Source organism: Chiloscyllium punctatum, chromosome 36 (genome assembly GCF_047496795.1).
Source record: "Chiloscyllium punctatum isolate Juve2018m chromosome 36, sChiPun1.3, whole genome shotgun sequence".
In the NCBI taxonomy this organism is placed as follows: Eukaryota; Metazoa; Chordata; class Chondrichthyes; order Orectolobiformes; family Hemiscylliidae; genus Chiloscyllium; species Chiloscyllium punctatum.
In genome coordinates, this window is record NC_092774.1 from 26,840,218 (window position 1) to 26,855,609 (window position 15,392).

The 15,392-nt window shown below is 47.3% G+C and overlaps 1 protein-coding gene across 1 annotated transcript; it reads right to left on the reverse strand.

Moving 5' to 3' along the window:
- Positions 1 to 396: 396 nt before the first annotated feature.
- LOC140460051 (uncharacterized) lies at positions 397 to 14,753 on the reverse strand. The gene is made up of 4 exons (XM_072554457.1): positions 14,282 to 14,753; positions 11,770 to 13,049; positions 3,710 to 3,781; positions 397 to 2,023 (listed from the first exon to the last, which is right to left on the reverse strand). Exons 2-4 carry the CDS (start codon positions 12,639 to 12,641, stop codon positions 1,132 to 1,134), a joined length of 1,836 nt encoding a protein of 611 aa, XP_072410558.1. The 5' UTR covers positions 12,642 to 13,049; positions 14,282 to 14,753; the 3' UTR covers positions 397 to 1,131.
- Between the last annotated feature and the right edge of the window lie 639 nt (positions 14,754 to 15,392).

Genomic DNA, 15,392 nt, shown 5'->3' on the forward strand with positions numbered 1-15,392 from the left:
AAAGTAGTTCTGGGATTTACATATTAATGAACAGAAAGCTGCAAACCATTCTAAAAGATGGAAGACTTAACAGCAATCTAGGTTTGTTCAATATATCCTATCAGTTGCATGACACTGTGATCTTTTGCTATACAACCTGTGTCTTCCGATCCTGCTCCACAGCTACCTGATGAAGGAGCAGAGCTCTGAAAGCTAGTGCTTCCAAATAAACCTGTTGGACTATAACCTGGTGTTGTGAGATTTTAACTTTGTGCACACCAGTCCAACACTGACACCTCCGCAACGTTTCTGGTGAACACAGCCCACACTTCCGCCACGAAACTTTACAATGCTGATTAAACAATGCAGTGCCTGCATTCCTAAAAAAATTTATAATTTCTAATGATACTAGCTACTCATTCACTGCTCCATTTGATACATGACATTGGAAACTTAGCACAGGAGGTTGAAAGAAATGGGCAGCTTTTAAACAAAAACCTGTTGGAGCTCAAAGCTTTCAATGAGAATCTGAGCCCGGCAGGAGGTTCAGGTAACCTTTATTGCGACCCAACTTTGTTACAGCTTCAGATCCACCCCAGCAAAAAGGTGTAGAAAAAGTATCTTTTTTTTAAAAAAAAACAGCTCAAGGTCAAAGCACACACACTTCTCCTCCCCACGTTCTTTACTATTTGTCAGCACAGAGTTGTCCTTTTGGAATTGGATCCTTGGTGTAGCCATAAACTAGAAGAAGTATTGCCTCATGCACCAATTCAAACCCATACCTTGTCTCCAAGTAGGTTTCTCCCCCCTCATCGACTGGAGTTGGGATGGGGGGGTGGTGGGGGGGAGGAAGAGAAGGAGTGCAGAATAGTCAACCAGACTGCTGTGGGTCTGGAATCACGTGTAGGCCAGCCCGGGTAAAGGATGCACTGGGACGAGTGAGTGAATCCGTTCACACAACAGCAGTTTCCTTCCCTAAAAAGGTTGAGAGTGAATCAGATGAGGGTTTCCCCTCCCCTCCCTGACAATTGTTTCGTTGTTAGATTCTGAACTCCAGATTTCTAATCGAATTCCAATTCCACCATCTGCCTTGGCAGCTCCCCGGAACTGGGTTGATAGTCCAGTCGATAAAGGCACTCAGCTGTCGCTGCTTTAAATCCCCTGCGATGGCATGTGAACTCTCTGGTGTCTCTGCAGGTGGGATGAGCGGTTAAAACTCTTCCCGCACTGATAGCAGGTGAACGCCCTCTCCCCTGTGTGGACCCGCTGGTGTCTCAGCAGGTCAGAGGCCTGGGTAAAGCCCTTCTCACACTCTGGGCAGCTGAAGGGCCTCTCCCCAGTGTGGACCCGCTGGTGCTTCAGCCTGTCGGAGGAACTGTTGAAGGCCTTCCTGCACTCTGTGCAGGGGAATGGCCTCTCCCCCGCGTGGACCCGCTGGTGGGTCAGCAGGTCGAAGGAATTGCTGAAGCCTTTCCCGCACTCGGTGCAGAGGAACAGCCTCTCCCCAGTGTGGACCTGCCGGTGGGCCAACAGGGTGGAGGCCTGGGTAAAGCCCTTCCCACATGCAGAGCACCTGAAGGGCCGCTCCCCTGTGTGGACCCGCCGGTGCCTCAACAGGTCAGAGCAATTGCTGAAGGCCTTCCCACACTTGGGGCAGCTGAAGGGCCTCTCCCTGGTGTGGACCCGCCGGTGCCTCACCAGGTCGGAGGAATTGCTGAAGGCCTTCCCACACTCTGTGCAGGGGAACGGCCTCTCTCCGGTGTGACTGCGACGATGAATCTCCAGAGCAGATGGGAAACGGAAGTCTTTCCCACAGTCACCACACTTCCACGGTTTCTCCATGGGGCAGGATTCCTTGGGTTTCTCCATGGCCGAAGCTTCAGCCGCACACAATACGTGTAGAGCTCCTCCGCTCCGTGAACTCCTCTTCCCAGGCCTTATAACTGTTTCAGGCTCCACACTCAGTGCACTCCAACAGTGGGGTGTCTCATCCAGTTCCACTGATGCTGAAAATGGACTGAAACAGGAACCAAAAAGCTTTGCTCTTTCTCACAGAATCATCGTTGAAAATTGTTGTGATCCCGATGGATTGAGTGACTGTCAGACATTGATGTCAAAGTGAGGACTGCAGATGCTGGAGAGTCAGTATTGAAAAGTGCGATGCTGGAAAAGCACAGCAGGTCAGGCAGCATCTGAGGAGCAGGAGAGTCAACATTTTGGGCATAAGGCCTTCATCTGTTGATTTTGAAACTTCCGTCTTCAGATCTTCAAATACTCTGGAAAAAACGATTACAAAATTCATTACTGTCAGTCCAGAATAAAAATTCAGAACAAGCAATTTGTTTGTGTTGTTATTCCACAAAACTGAAAGCACTATATCTCTCTCTCTAACTCATTCTCCTGAATGTGTTGATTCAGGATCTTATAGGGGCAGAAAAGCAAAAACGTCAAGACTGAATTTTGGATAACTCCACCTGAAATTTAATATCTTTCACAACACTGGGATATTGCTGAGACTGAGCAGGTCTGATTTTGGGAAGCAAACAAACATCAATTCAGGGTGAACCTGCAATGCAGGTTCTTGAAGAACAACCAGACAAAATGGTTAACATTCCCAGGAAGTTGGGGGGAAAGCAAAATGAGCCATCAAGACATTGACACCACCACCAGAGAGAAACTGAACATACAGACATGACAAACATTTGTGGAAAGCCAGAGTCATCGAGATGTACAGCACAGAAACAGACACTTCAGTCAAATTCTTCTGTGCCCAACCAGATATTCAAAATTAATCTCGTCCCATTTGCCAGCGTTTTGCCCATATCCCTTTGAACCCTTCCTTTTCATACACTCATGCTGATGACTTTTAAATGTTGTCATTGTACCAGCCTTCACCACTTCCTTTGGCAGCTCATTCCATACATCCACCATTTTCTGCGTAAAAATGTTGCCCCTTCGGTCTCTTTGCAGTCTCCCCCCCGCCCTCACCTTAAATCTATTACCCTCAAGTTCTGGACTCACCATCCCAAGGAAAATACCTCGTCTATTTACCCAATCCATGCCCCTCATGATTTTAAATAAGTCTATCAGGTTACCCCTCACATTCTAACGCACTAGGGAAAACAGCAACACCCTATCCTTCCAACCTTCCTTACCCGGGTAATTAAGACACATTTCTGAGTTTGCAGAGTCTGCTCCCTCCCTGGGTTCACTCCAGTTGCTACAAGTGAACAAATTTCCTCCCCCACACTCCACCCAACGCTTCCCCCCCCCCCACTTCCTGAACAGTTAACAAAAATCCCTTCTCTTCACAGAACCCTCACTGTTCTAACAAGTCCACACCAACCTCCGAATGGCAACCTCACCACACCCATTCCCCTACTCCTATTGGTCTACATTTACCCCTTGACTAATACATCTAACCTGCACATCCCTGGGCACTGTGGGTAATTTAGCACCGCCAATCCACCCTAACCTGCACATCCCTGGGCACGATGGGTAATTTGACCTGTCCAATCACACCTTACCTGGACAAAGTTAAAAATCACAACACCAGGTTCTCGTCCAATGGGTTTATCTGGAAGCACTAGCATTTGGAGAGTTGCTCCTTCATCAGGTGGTTGTGGAGTGTAAGATCACAAGACACAGAATTTTGGAAAAGCATTACAGTGTCCTGCCATTGAAATGATATACTGAACAAACCTGGATTGTTAAGTCTTTCATCTTTTACAATGGATTGCAGATATCATTAATATGTAAATCCCAGAACTTCCTGTAAGGCACCTTCTCAGGATAACTAAGGCTTTATAACAAAAGGAGACACGTCAGCTCAAACAATGCATTAAAGGTGTGAGGTCAGAATCTGTCTGTATCCCAGTCTAGAGTCAGACTGGTTCTATTTCCAATGTGGAATTTACAAAATATTACATGTATTAACTGCCTGCAGATTGTGCATTTTCTGAGGAAAATAGAATAAATATCATTCGGCAAACACAAATTCACCCCCATGGACTTGTGCATGTGTGTGCATGAGAGAGAGAAAAAGTCTGTTTCCATGCTGTATATCTCTATGTCAATTTGACAACAGATACTTTTTTTTTCTGTTGGTATAAATATTGTTGTAAATCATAGTGGGTATTAATAGCTCGATGTAACGGTGAGAGAATTCCTCAAATAAGGCACTGTAGAAATCCTGGGAGAATACTATTTCTGGTTTACTTCCTATTGAACAATATTAAGCACAAGCACCTAATTTTGGTTCACATTTCTTGTTTTATTCCCTGCTATGACTACACTCGGTGTCTGGACGGTTAACAGGTTGGGAGATTGTGGGTCTGGATTGACTTATTGTTCCGGAAGGTGTAAAAAAATAAGGGGGTCAAAGCATCAGCAGAAATCCAGAAGGGGTGAGAAATCAGGACCCGAAATCGGAGCTGACACCAGATTCCCCTGTGATCGGTGCTTTGATTACCTGTGCTAACCCTCTACCTTTATCTTGCTTTCTATTTGATCACCTCCTCAATATTGAGGATCCAATCCTTATCATCCTGGAGCCATATCTCTGTAAGGAGTCCCATATTTTAATTATTCACTTCAATGTGTGCAGTCAATTCATTCGCTTTTGCTCCAATGCAGCACACATTCAGACATACCATTTTTAGTTTCAATTTTTATGATCTTTCGAATCCAGTTTTGATTGCTGGTACATTTACTCTCCATGTCTTTGTCGTTCTTGGATGTTCATTTTTCACATCACTGTATTGCTCACTGGCCTTGATTCGGATTGGCCATGCTAAATTGCCCATAGTGTCCAGAGATGTGCAGGTTAGGTGGGTTAGCCATGGGAAATGCAGGGTTAGAGTTTCATAGTAATAGAAGCAGGAGTAGGTCATTTGGCCCATCGAGTCTGCTTTGCCATTCATTTAGATCATGACTGATCTCTCCATTGTCTCAGCGTCTCCTCCCTGCATTGTCCCAACTACCCTTAATACCTTTACCATGCAAAAACCCATCTAACTGCGTCCTGAATACACTTAATTAAGCTGCCTCTACTGCTTCCCTGGGCAGAGAATTACGTAGATTCACTATTCTCTGGGAAAAGCAGTTCTTCCTTCTCTCTATCCTAAATCTACTCCAACTAATCTTGAGGAGTGGTCTCACCCACCAGCAGAAATGACTGGATAGGGCAGGGTTTCATCCCCACAGTGCAATGAAATCCCACTTTCCACCAAAATCTCAAATGTACTCACTCACTCAGGTGCTGTCTCATAAATGAAAGATTTCATTGTAACATCTTCTGCTCCCAGTAAGGACAAAACATCTTTGAAGGCTGCTCTGAAAGTCCAGTCTGCACAGTGACACTTCTGGTTTCACCAAAGACCCAGAGAGTCATACAGCACAGAAACAGACCCTTCAGTCGAACTCGTATGTGCCGCCCAGATATCCTAACTTAATCTAGTCCCATTTACCAGTATTTGGCCCATATCCCTCTAAACCCTTCCTATTCTTGTACCCATCCAGATGCCTTTTAAATGCTGTAATTATATCAGGCTCCACCCCTTCCTATGACAGCTCATTCAATACATGCACTACCTTCTGCATGAAACAAGTTGCCCTTCATGTCCCTTTTAAATCATTCCCCTCTCACCTCAAACATATGCTCTCTAGTTTTGCATTCACCCTATCCATGCCCCTTATAAGTATTTATAAGGTCATCCCGGAGCGTCCGATGCTCCAGGAAAATATCCCTGACCGATTCAGCCTCTCTCTGTACATCAAACCCTCCAACTCTGGCAACAGCCTTTCAAGTCTTTTCTGACCCCTTTCAAAGTTTCACACCATCTTTCCTGTAGCAGGAAGACCAGAATTGAATGCAGTATTTTAAAAATGGCCTCACCAATGTCCTGTACAGCCACAACATGACCTCCCAACTCCGATACTCAATGCTCTGACTAATAAAGGAAAGCATACAAAATGCCTTCTTCACTATTCTGGCTACCTGAGACTGCACTTTCAAGGAACAATGAACCTGCACTCCAAGGTCTCTTTGTTCTGAAATACTCCCTTAACTGTCCTGCCTGGATTGCCTTACCAAAATGCAAACATCACATTTCCCTAAATTAATCTCCATCTGCCACTCCCTGGCCCATTGCCCCATCCAATCAATTCTAATTTATAGCGAACTCTCTAATTCTTATTCCCTGGAAGCTCAAAATCTCCATCCCACACGCTCCCTCCATTCTCACTTTTTTGAACCTAATCCCTGCTGTACCTCATCCTGAAGGGTCTGGGTTCATGCTGATTAACAGGGCCACACTCAGGGGAATCTAATTGAAACAAACAGAATACTCAATGGCCTGGACAGAGTTGATGTTGGGACGATGTTTCCATTGGAAGGAGAGACTAGCAGCCGAGGGCATAGCCTTAGAGTAAAGGGAAGACCTTTCAAAACGGAGATTAGGAGAAATTTCTTTAGCCAGAGAGTGGTGAACTGATGGAATTCATTGCCACAGAAGGCTGTGGAGGCCAGGTAACTGAGGATATTTAACACTGAGACAGAAACAGTTCTTGAGTATCAAGGGTTACAGGGAGAAAACAGGAGAATGGGGCTGAGACACTTCTCAGCCATGATTGAATGGTATGGACAGATCCAGTGGGCTGAATGGCTTAATTTCTGCTCTTATGGATAGGAAAGGCTCAGAGATATATAGGCCAAACAAGGTAGGACTAGTTTAGTTTATGAATATAGTCAGCATGAAATCAAGTATCTGTTTCTGTGCTGTACGATTCTGTAACTGTTCTTAAAACCATTTTTTCTGTTCCCTCAACCATCCACTTCATTGTTGTTCAAAAATCAGATGAATTCAGCCTTGAATATATTCAATGACCCCCTAACCACAGGAAGGCCCCACCCCACTTCTGAACTCAATTCCACTTGCTAATACACCACTTGCCCTGCTGACTGCTTAGTGCACCTGTCTGACAACGGATATTGACTGGTGTAGAAAGACACTGAAACCTCTTTGTACATCCACACAACATTCCCGATGAACGGCTCATGTCCAAAACGTCGACTCTCCTGGTCCTTGGATGCTGTCTGACCTGCTGTTCTTTTCCAGGGCCACACTTGTCAACTCTGATCTCCAGCATCTGCACTCCTCACTTTCTCCATATCCCAACATATCACCATTAAAACAATGCACCTCCTTTCTGCTTTTGTTTTCCCACAGCAAAGGCTATATTATCACATTGTGGTCACGCATTTGCCAATTGAGACACAGATCTGGACCAACATTTCTAGACAAGTGAGTACTGCAGATGCCGGAGATTAAAGTCGAGAGTGTGGTGCTGGAAAAGCACGCAGGTCAGGCAGCATCCGAGGAGCAGGAAAATTCCTGATGAAGGACCTTTGCCCGAAACGTCGATTTTCCTGCTCCTCGGATGCTGCCTGACCTGCTATGCTTTTCCAGCACCACACTGTCGACCAATATTTCTACACTCTGACCCCACCCTGAATTCACTCCCTTTCCTTTCAGTTGTTGGAAGTCAACAATTGAACGCCAAAACGAAAAAAGAAGTGGAACAGATGGCGAGAAAAGAGAGTGCTGTACTCACAGTTGTTGGACAGAGGAAGAAAGTTGCAGTTTGGGGTAAAGCTCAATTTTTATTCAGAGAGAAAGGAGCAGCAGCAGGTGCTGCTTCAGAAGCTCATTGTCCAACTTCCGCATTCAGACACTAGCGGTGCTCTGATTGGCAGGAGGACAAGATTCCTTCCGGTCCTCCCAAGTTTCCTATTGGTCCATCAAAAGTAGGTCATGAGTCGTTTGTGCGTACAACCAGGAGCATGCAGTCTTTGCTGACACCAGCGGACATGCGCAGTCCTTGATGACACCGACGGCCATGCGCATTATGCTCTTCAGAAATGCTTACGTTACTGACAGATTTGAAGTCTCCAAATGGCAATCGGAGGAAAAAAAGTTGAACCACAATTTCCTTCCCCCCACTCCGTGGCTCGACATTGTATTCCTTTTGCATTTTGGCTGGCTGCTCAACTTTTGGCTGACTGCCCGTAAGGGCGGCACAGTGGTTAGCACTGCTGCCTCACAGCGCCAGAGACCCAGGTTCAATTCCCACCTCAGGCAACTGTCTGTGTGGAGTTTGCACGTTCTCCCGGTGTCTGTGTGGGTTTCCTCGTGCAGGTTAGGGTGAACTGGCCATTCTAAATTGCCCGTAGTGTTAGGTTAGGGGTATGGGTGGGTTGCGCTTTGGTGGGGCGGTGTGGACTTGTTGGGCCGAAGGGCCTGTTTCCACACTAAGTAATCTAATCTTTTGTACTTCTTTTCCTTCGGTTAGGGGAGCCACAAACTGGAGGGCATAGGTTTCGGTTGAGTGGGGAAAGATGAGGGACCAAAGGATTAGAAAAAAAGTGTGACATTTAATTTGCCTCAGGAAATGCCAGGACTAGAGGGTGAGTGGGGAAAGATTTAAAACGGACCTAAGGGGTAACTTGTTTCATGCAGAGGATGGTAAATGTATTGAATGAGCTGCCGGAGTGGAGGCTGGTACAATTCCAACTTTTAAAAGGCATCTGAATGGGTGTACGAAGAGGAAGGTTTAAAGGGGTTGGGCCAAGTGTTGGCAAATAGGAATAGATTAATTTAGGATGTCTGGTCGGCACAGACCAAACTGTTTCATTATGTGCTCCATGGCTCTATTCTACATAGAAACAATTTCACAATATTAGAATAGGCAACTCGCCCCTTACAGTCTGTCCTCAACTGTGGTCAAACTGCATATATTTCAACACAAGTTTAAAAAAGCTGCAGGCATCTTTCTGAAAAATAGAATTTAACATGCTTTAATGTTGTTTGAGTAGCTATTCTCAATGTTAAAGATCAGTCATTTCTCGTGCACCCCCATCTCCCAGGTAGAGTCATCACCATCTGTCTCTCTCTTCTTAGAAGGGCTTGATACAGCAATCAAAGAGGGATGGAGGCACGAGAAATAACAGGTGGTGGGGAAAGAGAATGGTTGAGGGGGGAGGAGCTGAGGGTGGGTGTCAAGAGAGAGAAAATGGACAGGGGACAGAAAGAGAATGGACAGAGGGCAGTGACACTACAAATCCAACCTTCCCCAGGACCACAGTAATAATTTCTCAATATACAAATGGCTAAAGCAGTAGAATCACATAATCCTTATCCCAGCAGGCCATTCAGTCCATTTACCTCACACTGACCTTCCAAATAGCATCCCACCAGACCAACCCACTTACCATACAACCCTGCAGTTCCCCATGGCTTACGCACCTGAAAATGCATATCCTTGGACACTTCAGCACAGCTGATCCACCCTAAACTGCAGATCTTTGGACTGTGGGAGGAATCCACGCAGACACAAGGGGGACAATGTGCCAAAGTCGCCTGAGGCTGGAATCAAACCCAGCACTGTGAGGCAGCAGTACTGACCACTGAGCCACCATGCCACCCAGAGCTTTGATGTTCTGCTTTATCTTTTTAGCTTCTGACTTCTCATGCGCCCTCAGCAAAGGCTCTGCCCTCCTGAGATTTGTGGACCACACCCACTGCAGCCTCCCTTTCCCACTTCTCTTGTCCTGAGCACGTCGGTTCCTGAACCTGGTGCCAGACAGACACCGACGCCATCTGGCCTCCTGCTGCTAACTTCAGAGAAAGACGACAATCACCTGTCAATATTCTGCCCTTACCCCCAGCGCTCCCCCTCCCACCACTCAGCCAGTTAGCTCCTCCCCCTGCCTCCCAATCTCAGATCCCCTTTACCTGTGTGATTCACACTCACACCCTTCTGACCCTATCCACTGACCTAATCAGAAGGCTCTGTCCAGAGGGGAATGACCATCTCCTGGAATAAAGTGTCCGGTTAACTTTCCCCGTGACGTGTCTGCAGCCTGGCTTCCTCTGAGCCAAAGGTCTTCCAGCATGTGTTTACGCTGAATCACAGCATCCAGAACCTCCCACCTTCTGCAAAGTGAAAGACAAGTCTCACCCTGCCCTCTCCAACATGTATGTGTAGATTAGATTCGATTCTCTACAGTATGGAAACAGGCCCTTTGGCCCAAAATGTTCACATTGACCCTCCAAAGAGTAACCCACCCAGACCTGTTCCCCTACCTTATATTTACCTCTGACTAATGGACCCAACACTATGTGGAATTTAGCATGGCCAATTCAACTGACCTGCTCATCTTTTGGATTGTGGGAGGAAACTAGAGCACCTGGAGGAAACCCATGAGGAGAATGTGCCAACTCCACATAGACAGTTGTCCGAGGTGGGAATCGAACCCGGATCCTTGGTGCTGTAAGGCCGATAGCCAAGTTTGGAACCCATGAGGACGGTCTCAACTGGGACCTTGGGTGACCACACTACACTTAACACTGTCTCTCACTCCCACACATACACACCCAGTCACACAGACCCTCTCTCACACACACCTCCCACACCCTCTCACAGGCTTATACTCCACTGCATCGACACACTTTAGCAAGCATGCACATGCAAACACTCACTCTCTCATGCGCACGCGCACACACACACACACACAAACCTATGCAGTGAATTTGCATTTGCAGATACATTGTATTTTGCTCAAAAAGCACAATCTGCAGGCAGTCAATCTATGTAATATTTTATAAATTCCTACTTTGGAAATAGAATATGTGTGTCTCAGGACTGGGATACAGACGGACTTGAACCTCACACCTTTCTTGCTTTGTCTGAGCTGAGATGTCACCTATTTTTACAAAATCTTAAGTCATCGGGAGAATGTGACTTAAAGGTAGTTCTGGGATATACATGTTAATGAACCAAAACCTGCAACCCATTCGAAAAGATGAAAGACTGAATCGCAACTGGACTTGTTCAGGAAATCTTATCAACTGCATGACACTGCAATGTTTTGCGATAAATTCCATGTCTTATGATCCTGCTCAACACCTACCCGATGAAGGAGCAGCGCTCCGAAAGCTAGCGCTGCCAAATAAATCTGTTGGGACTCTAACCTCGAGTTGTGTCGATTTTAACTTTCTCCACCTCAGTCCAACACCAGCAACTGCCCATCATTTCGAATGAACACAGCCCCCACCTCCTGGTGCTGCCAGGAAACTTTACAATGCCCATAAAACAACACAGGACCTGCACTCCTGAAATATCTGCAATTTCCAATGATACGAGCTACTCATTCACTGCTCCATCTGATACACGACATTGGAAACTTAGTGCAGGAGGCTGAAAGAAATCAACAGGTTTAAAACAAAAACCATTTGAAGCTCAAGGCCTTCAATGAGAGTCTGAGCCTGGCGGTAAGTTCAGGTAACCCTTTATTGTGACCCAACTTTGTTACAGCTTCAGACTCCCCCCCAGCAAAAAGGGAATGGGAGGGGCCCAATGGGAGAGAAAGGGGGCGGGGGGCGCGGAGGGGGGGCATGGGTGCAGTGTGGAGTCAACCATAGGCCAGACAGGGTAAAGGATGCACCTGGGACGACTGAGTGAATCCTTTCCCACAACGGTAGTTTCTTCCCGAAAAATGGTGTGAGTGAATCAGATGGGGTTTTCTCACCCCAACACCACCCCACACCCCCACCCCACACCCCCACCCCCCAAAAATTGGCTTCATCGTTAGAATTGGAACTCCAGATTACTGACTGAATTCCAATTTCACCATCTGCCACGGCAGGATTCGAACCCGGGAGGCCCCAGAACTGGGTTAATACTCCAGTCAATAACGGCACTCAGCCGTCACTCCTTCAATGCCCCTGCTATGGTACGTGAACGTGCTGGTGCCTCCGCAGGTGGGAGGAGCAGGTGAACACCTTACTGCACCCGGGGCAACTGAAGGGCCTCTCCCCTATGTGGACCTGCTGGTGTTTCTGAAGTGTGATGGCCTGGGTAAAGCACTTCCCACACTCGGGACAACTAAAGGGCCTCTCCCCCGTGTGGATCCGCAGGTGGGTCTGGAGGTTGGAGGCCCGGGCAAAGCCCTTCCCACACTCGGGGCACCTGAAGGGCCTCTCCCCGGTGTGGGACCGCTGGTGTGTCAGCCGGGCAGAGGCCTGGGTAAAGCACTTTCCGCATTCACAGCACCTGAAGGGCCTCTCCCCCGTGTGGACCCGCTGGTGGGTCTGCAGGGTGGAGGAATCGCTGAAGCCTTTACCACACTCTGGGCAGCTGAAGGGCCGCTCCCCTGTATGGAGCCGCTGGTGGATCAGCAGGGCAGAGGCCTGGGTAAAGGTCTTCCTGCATTCGGAGCAGCTGAAAGGCCTCTCCCCTGTGTGTACCCGCCGATGGGTCAGCAGGTGAGAGGAATCACTGAAGGCTTTCCCGCACTCGGGGCAGGAGAGTGGCCTCTCCCCCTTGTGGATTCGCTGGTGCCTCAGCAGGGCAAAGGAATTGCTGAAGACCTTCCCACACTCGGGGCAGCTGAAAGGCCTCTCCCCCGTGTGGACCCGCCGGTGGGTCAGCAGGGCGGATGCCTGGGTAAAGCCCTTCCTGCACTTGGGGCAGCTGAAGGGCCTCTCACCGGTGTGACTGCGCCGATGAGTCTCCAGAGCAGACGGGGCACAGAAGCCTTTCCCACAGTCGCCACACTTCCACGGTTTCTTCATGGGGCGGGATTCCTCAGGTTTCTCCATGGCCGAAGCATCAGCCGCACACAAACGTGGGTACAGCCCCACCCTGCCGTGAATTCCTCTTTCCAGGCCATATAACTGTTTCAGGCTCCACAATCACTGCGCTGCAACGTAGGGTCTCTCATCCAGTCCCACTGATTATGAAAATGTACTCGAGCAGGAAGCAAACGCTTTGCTCCTTCTCACAGAATCACAGTCAAAAATCGTTGCAGTCCCGATGTCCCAGTGTCACTGTCTGACATTGATGTGAAAGTGAGGACTGCAGATGCTGGAGAGTCAAGACTTCAAAAGTGTGACGCTGGAAAAGCACTGTAGGTCAGGCAGCATCCGAGAAGCAGAAGAGTCAATGCTTCGGGCATAAGGCCTTCATCTGTCGATTTTGAAATTTCCGTCTTCAGATCTTCAAATACTCTGTAAAAAGAGATTACAAAAGTCATTACACTCAGTGCAGGGTAACAACTCTGAACAAGCAATTCTACTTTCTGCGGAATATACTTTTCTTTTGTTATTCCACAAAATTGAAAGCACCATCCCACTCTCTCTCCCCTTCTGTTTTCACTCCACTCTAATTCTCCTCAAGGTGCTGATTCAGAATCTTACAGATGTAACCAGAGTCATAGAGATGTACAGAATGGAAACAGACCCGAACCCAGGGAAAAGACTTTGTCTATTTATCCTATACATGCCCCTCATAAATTTGCAAACCTCTATAAGGTTACCCCTCAGGCTCCAATGCTCCAGGGAAAACAGCTCCAGTCTGTTCAACCTCTCCCTATAGCTCAAATCCTCCAACCCTAGGACATCCTTGTAAATCGTTTCTGAACCCTTTCAAGTTTCACAACATCTTTTCGTTGGAAGGAGACCAGAATTGGACGCAATATTCCAACAGTGGCCTAACCAATGTTCTGTACAGCCTCAACATGACCTCCCAAGAGTTCAAAATTAACATGAAAGGAGACTTCGATAAGCATTTGGTACTTAAAGTTTGACAAGGCACTGATGAAATGCATCCAACAATCTTGAAGGAAGGGACGACAGAAATTGTGGAAGCCATAATTTATCAGTCTTCCATGGACTTGGAGGAGGTGCCAGAAGACTAGAGAACTGCAAACATTGCAGCCTGGTTTAAGAAAGGCTGTAAAGCTAATCTCAGCAATTATAGAATCATAGAGATGTTTTGCTATCCTATCTTTCCCATAAAGGCTGACAGAACAGGCTGTGAGCAGGAGTCTGCTGGGCACCACCTTCATTAATCAAAAGGGAAAGAGCTATTGATTCAGCACCTCAGGAAATCTTGAGATAGTCTTGGCTCCTATGCACATGTTGGAATCCATGTAAGGAGATGGTTATAGTTTGCTTCTGTACTTAGAATTCATAAATTGAAGCCAGTGTACATTTTTTAAAATATTCAAGATTAAAAGTACAGAGGAGATCAATATTATACAACAATCCAACAACCCCGTCCCAGGACAACATGCGCCTGACCCTCAAAAAGATGGCGGCCGGTTGCCCGGGCAACCCGAGAGCTCCTTCGCCGGTGAAGTAAACACTGGGCCTGTGGGGCTTCTATTGGAGGCCTCAGTCCTCCCCCTAGGAGTTTATAAACTCCCCAGTCTCCCTCCTCCCGCGGTTCCCAATCCTACCCTGTCTCACTGTCTCCTCTCCCCGGGGGCAGGAGCCAGGTCTTGGCGCTCGGGCCTGGCCACCTCCCCGGGATGTTTCTGAAACCTGGTCCTGTTCTGAAGGAGGATCACCGGGACCCGAAACCCGTCCTCACATTTCTCCCGACACGAGCTGCCGGACCTGCTCAGCTTTTCCAGCGGCTCCTATTCTTGTTCCTTCAGCCGCCGGCGCCATTCCTCTCCCACACTCAGTAACACGGTCTTTGTCCGGCCGCGGGACCTACACTGCACATGCGCCAACACACGGGGGGCGGGGTCCGTACAATGTCGTCACCATCTGAGGGGCGTGGTTGGGGAGGCCTCCAACCAATAGGGGACAATGGGGGTTGGTTTTCCCCGCCCCCAGCCCCTGAAAGGTGGGTTTCATTTAAATGTGAATGTGGTTTTCTTTTTAATTTTCAGCCTGTTCAGGAATGTTACTCCAGACCTTTGGAAGGCTGTAACATCGGGAAACTACCAGACACAAACAAAGGGGTTTTAAAAAATGAATAGAAATAGGGAAGGTAAATTACAAAAGAAGCCGAGTATAAAATATCAAAAGCTTCTATTGTTGTGCCAAAGGGAACAGAGTCGCTAAAGTAAATGTTGGTTCCTTGGAAGATGAAACAGGTGAGTTAATAAGGGGAACACTGAAATGACAGAGCTGCTAAATCAATACTTTTCCTCAGTTTTCACGTTGGAGGACAGCAGTACCATTCGGATTGGAACGAGCAAGTCAAAGTCAAATCAATGTCGATTGGTACACTATTAGGATTGAGGGCAAACAACTCCCCTGGGCCTGATGGCCTACATCCGAGCGTACTCAAGGAAGTGGCAGTGGAGATTGTGGATTCATTAGTTACAATGTTCTAAAATTCCCTGGACATGAGAAAGATTCATTGAGTTTATTTAATACAGAGATAGGTAGGTTCTTGATTGACAAGGTGATCAAAGGTTATGGGGAGAAAGCAGGAGAATGGAGTTGAGAAACGTTTCAGCCATGATTGAATGGCTTAGTTTCTGCTCCTATATCTTAGGATCCTATGGTTCCAGTGGATTGGAAAAATGCTAATGTAATGCCTGTATTCAGAAA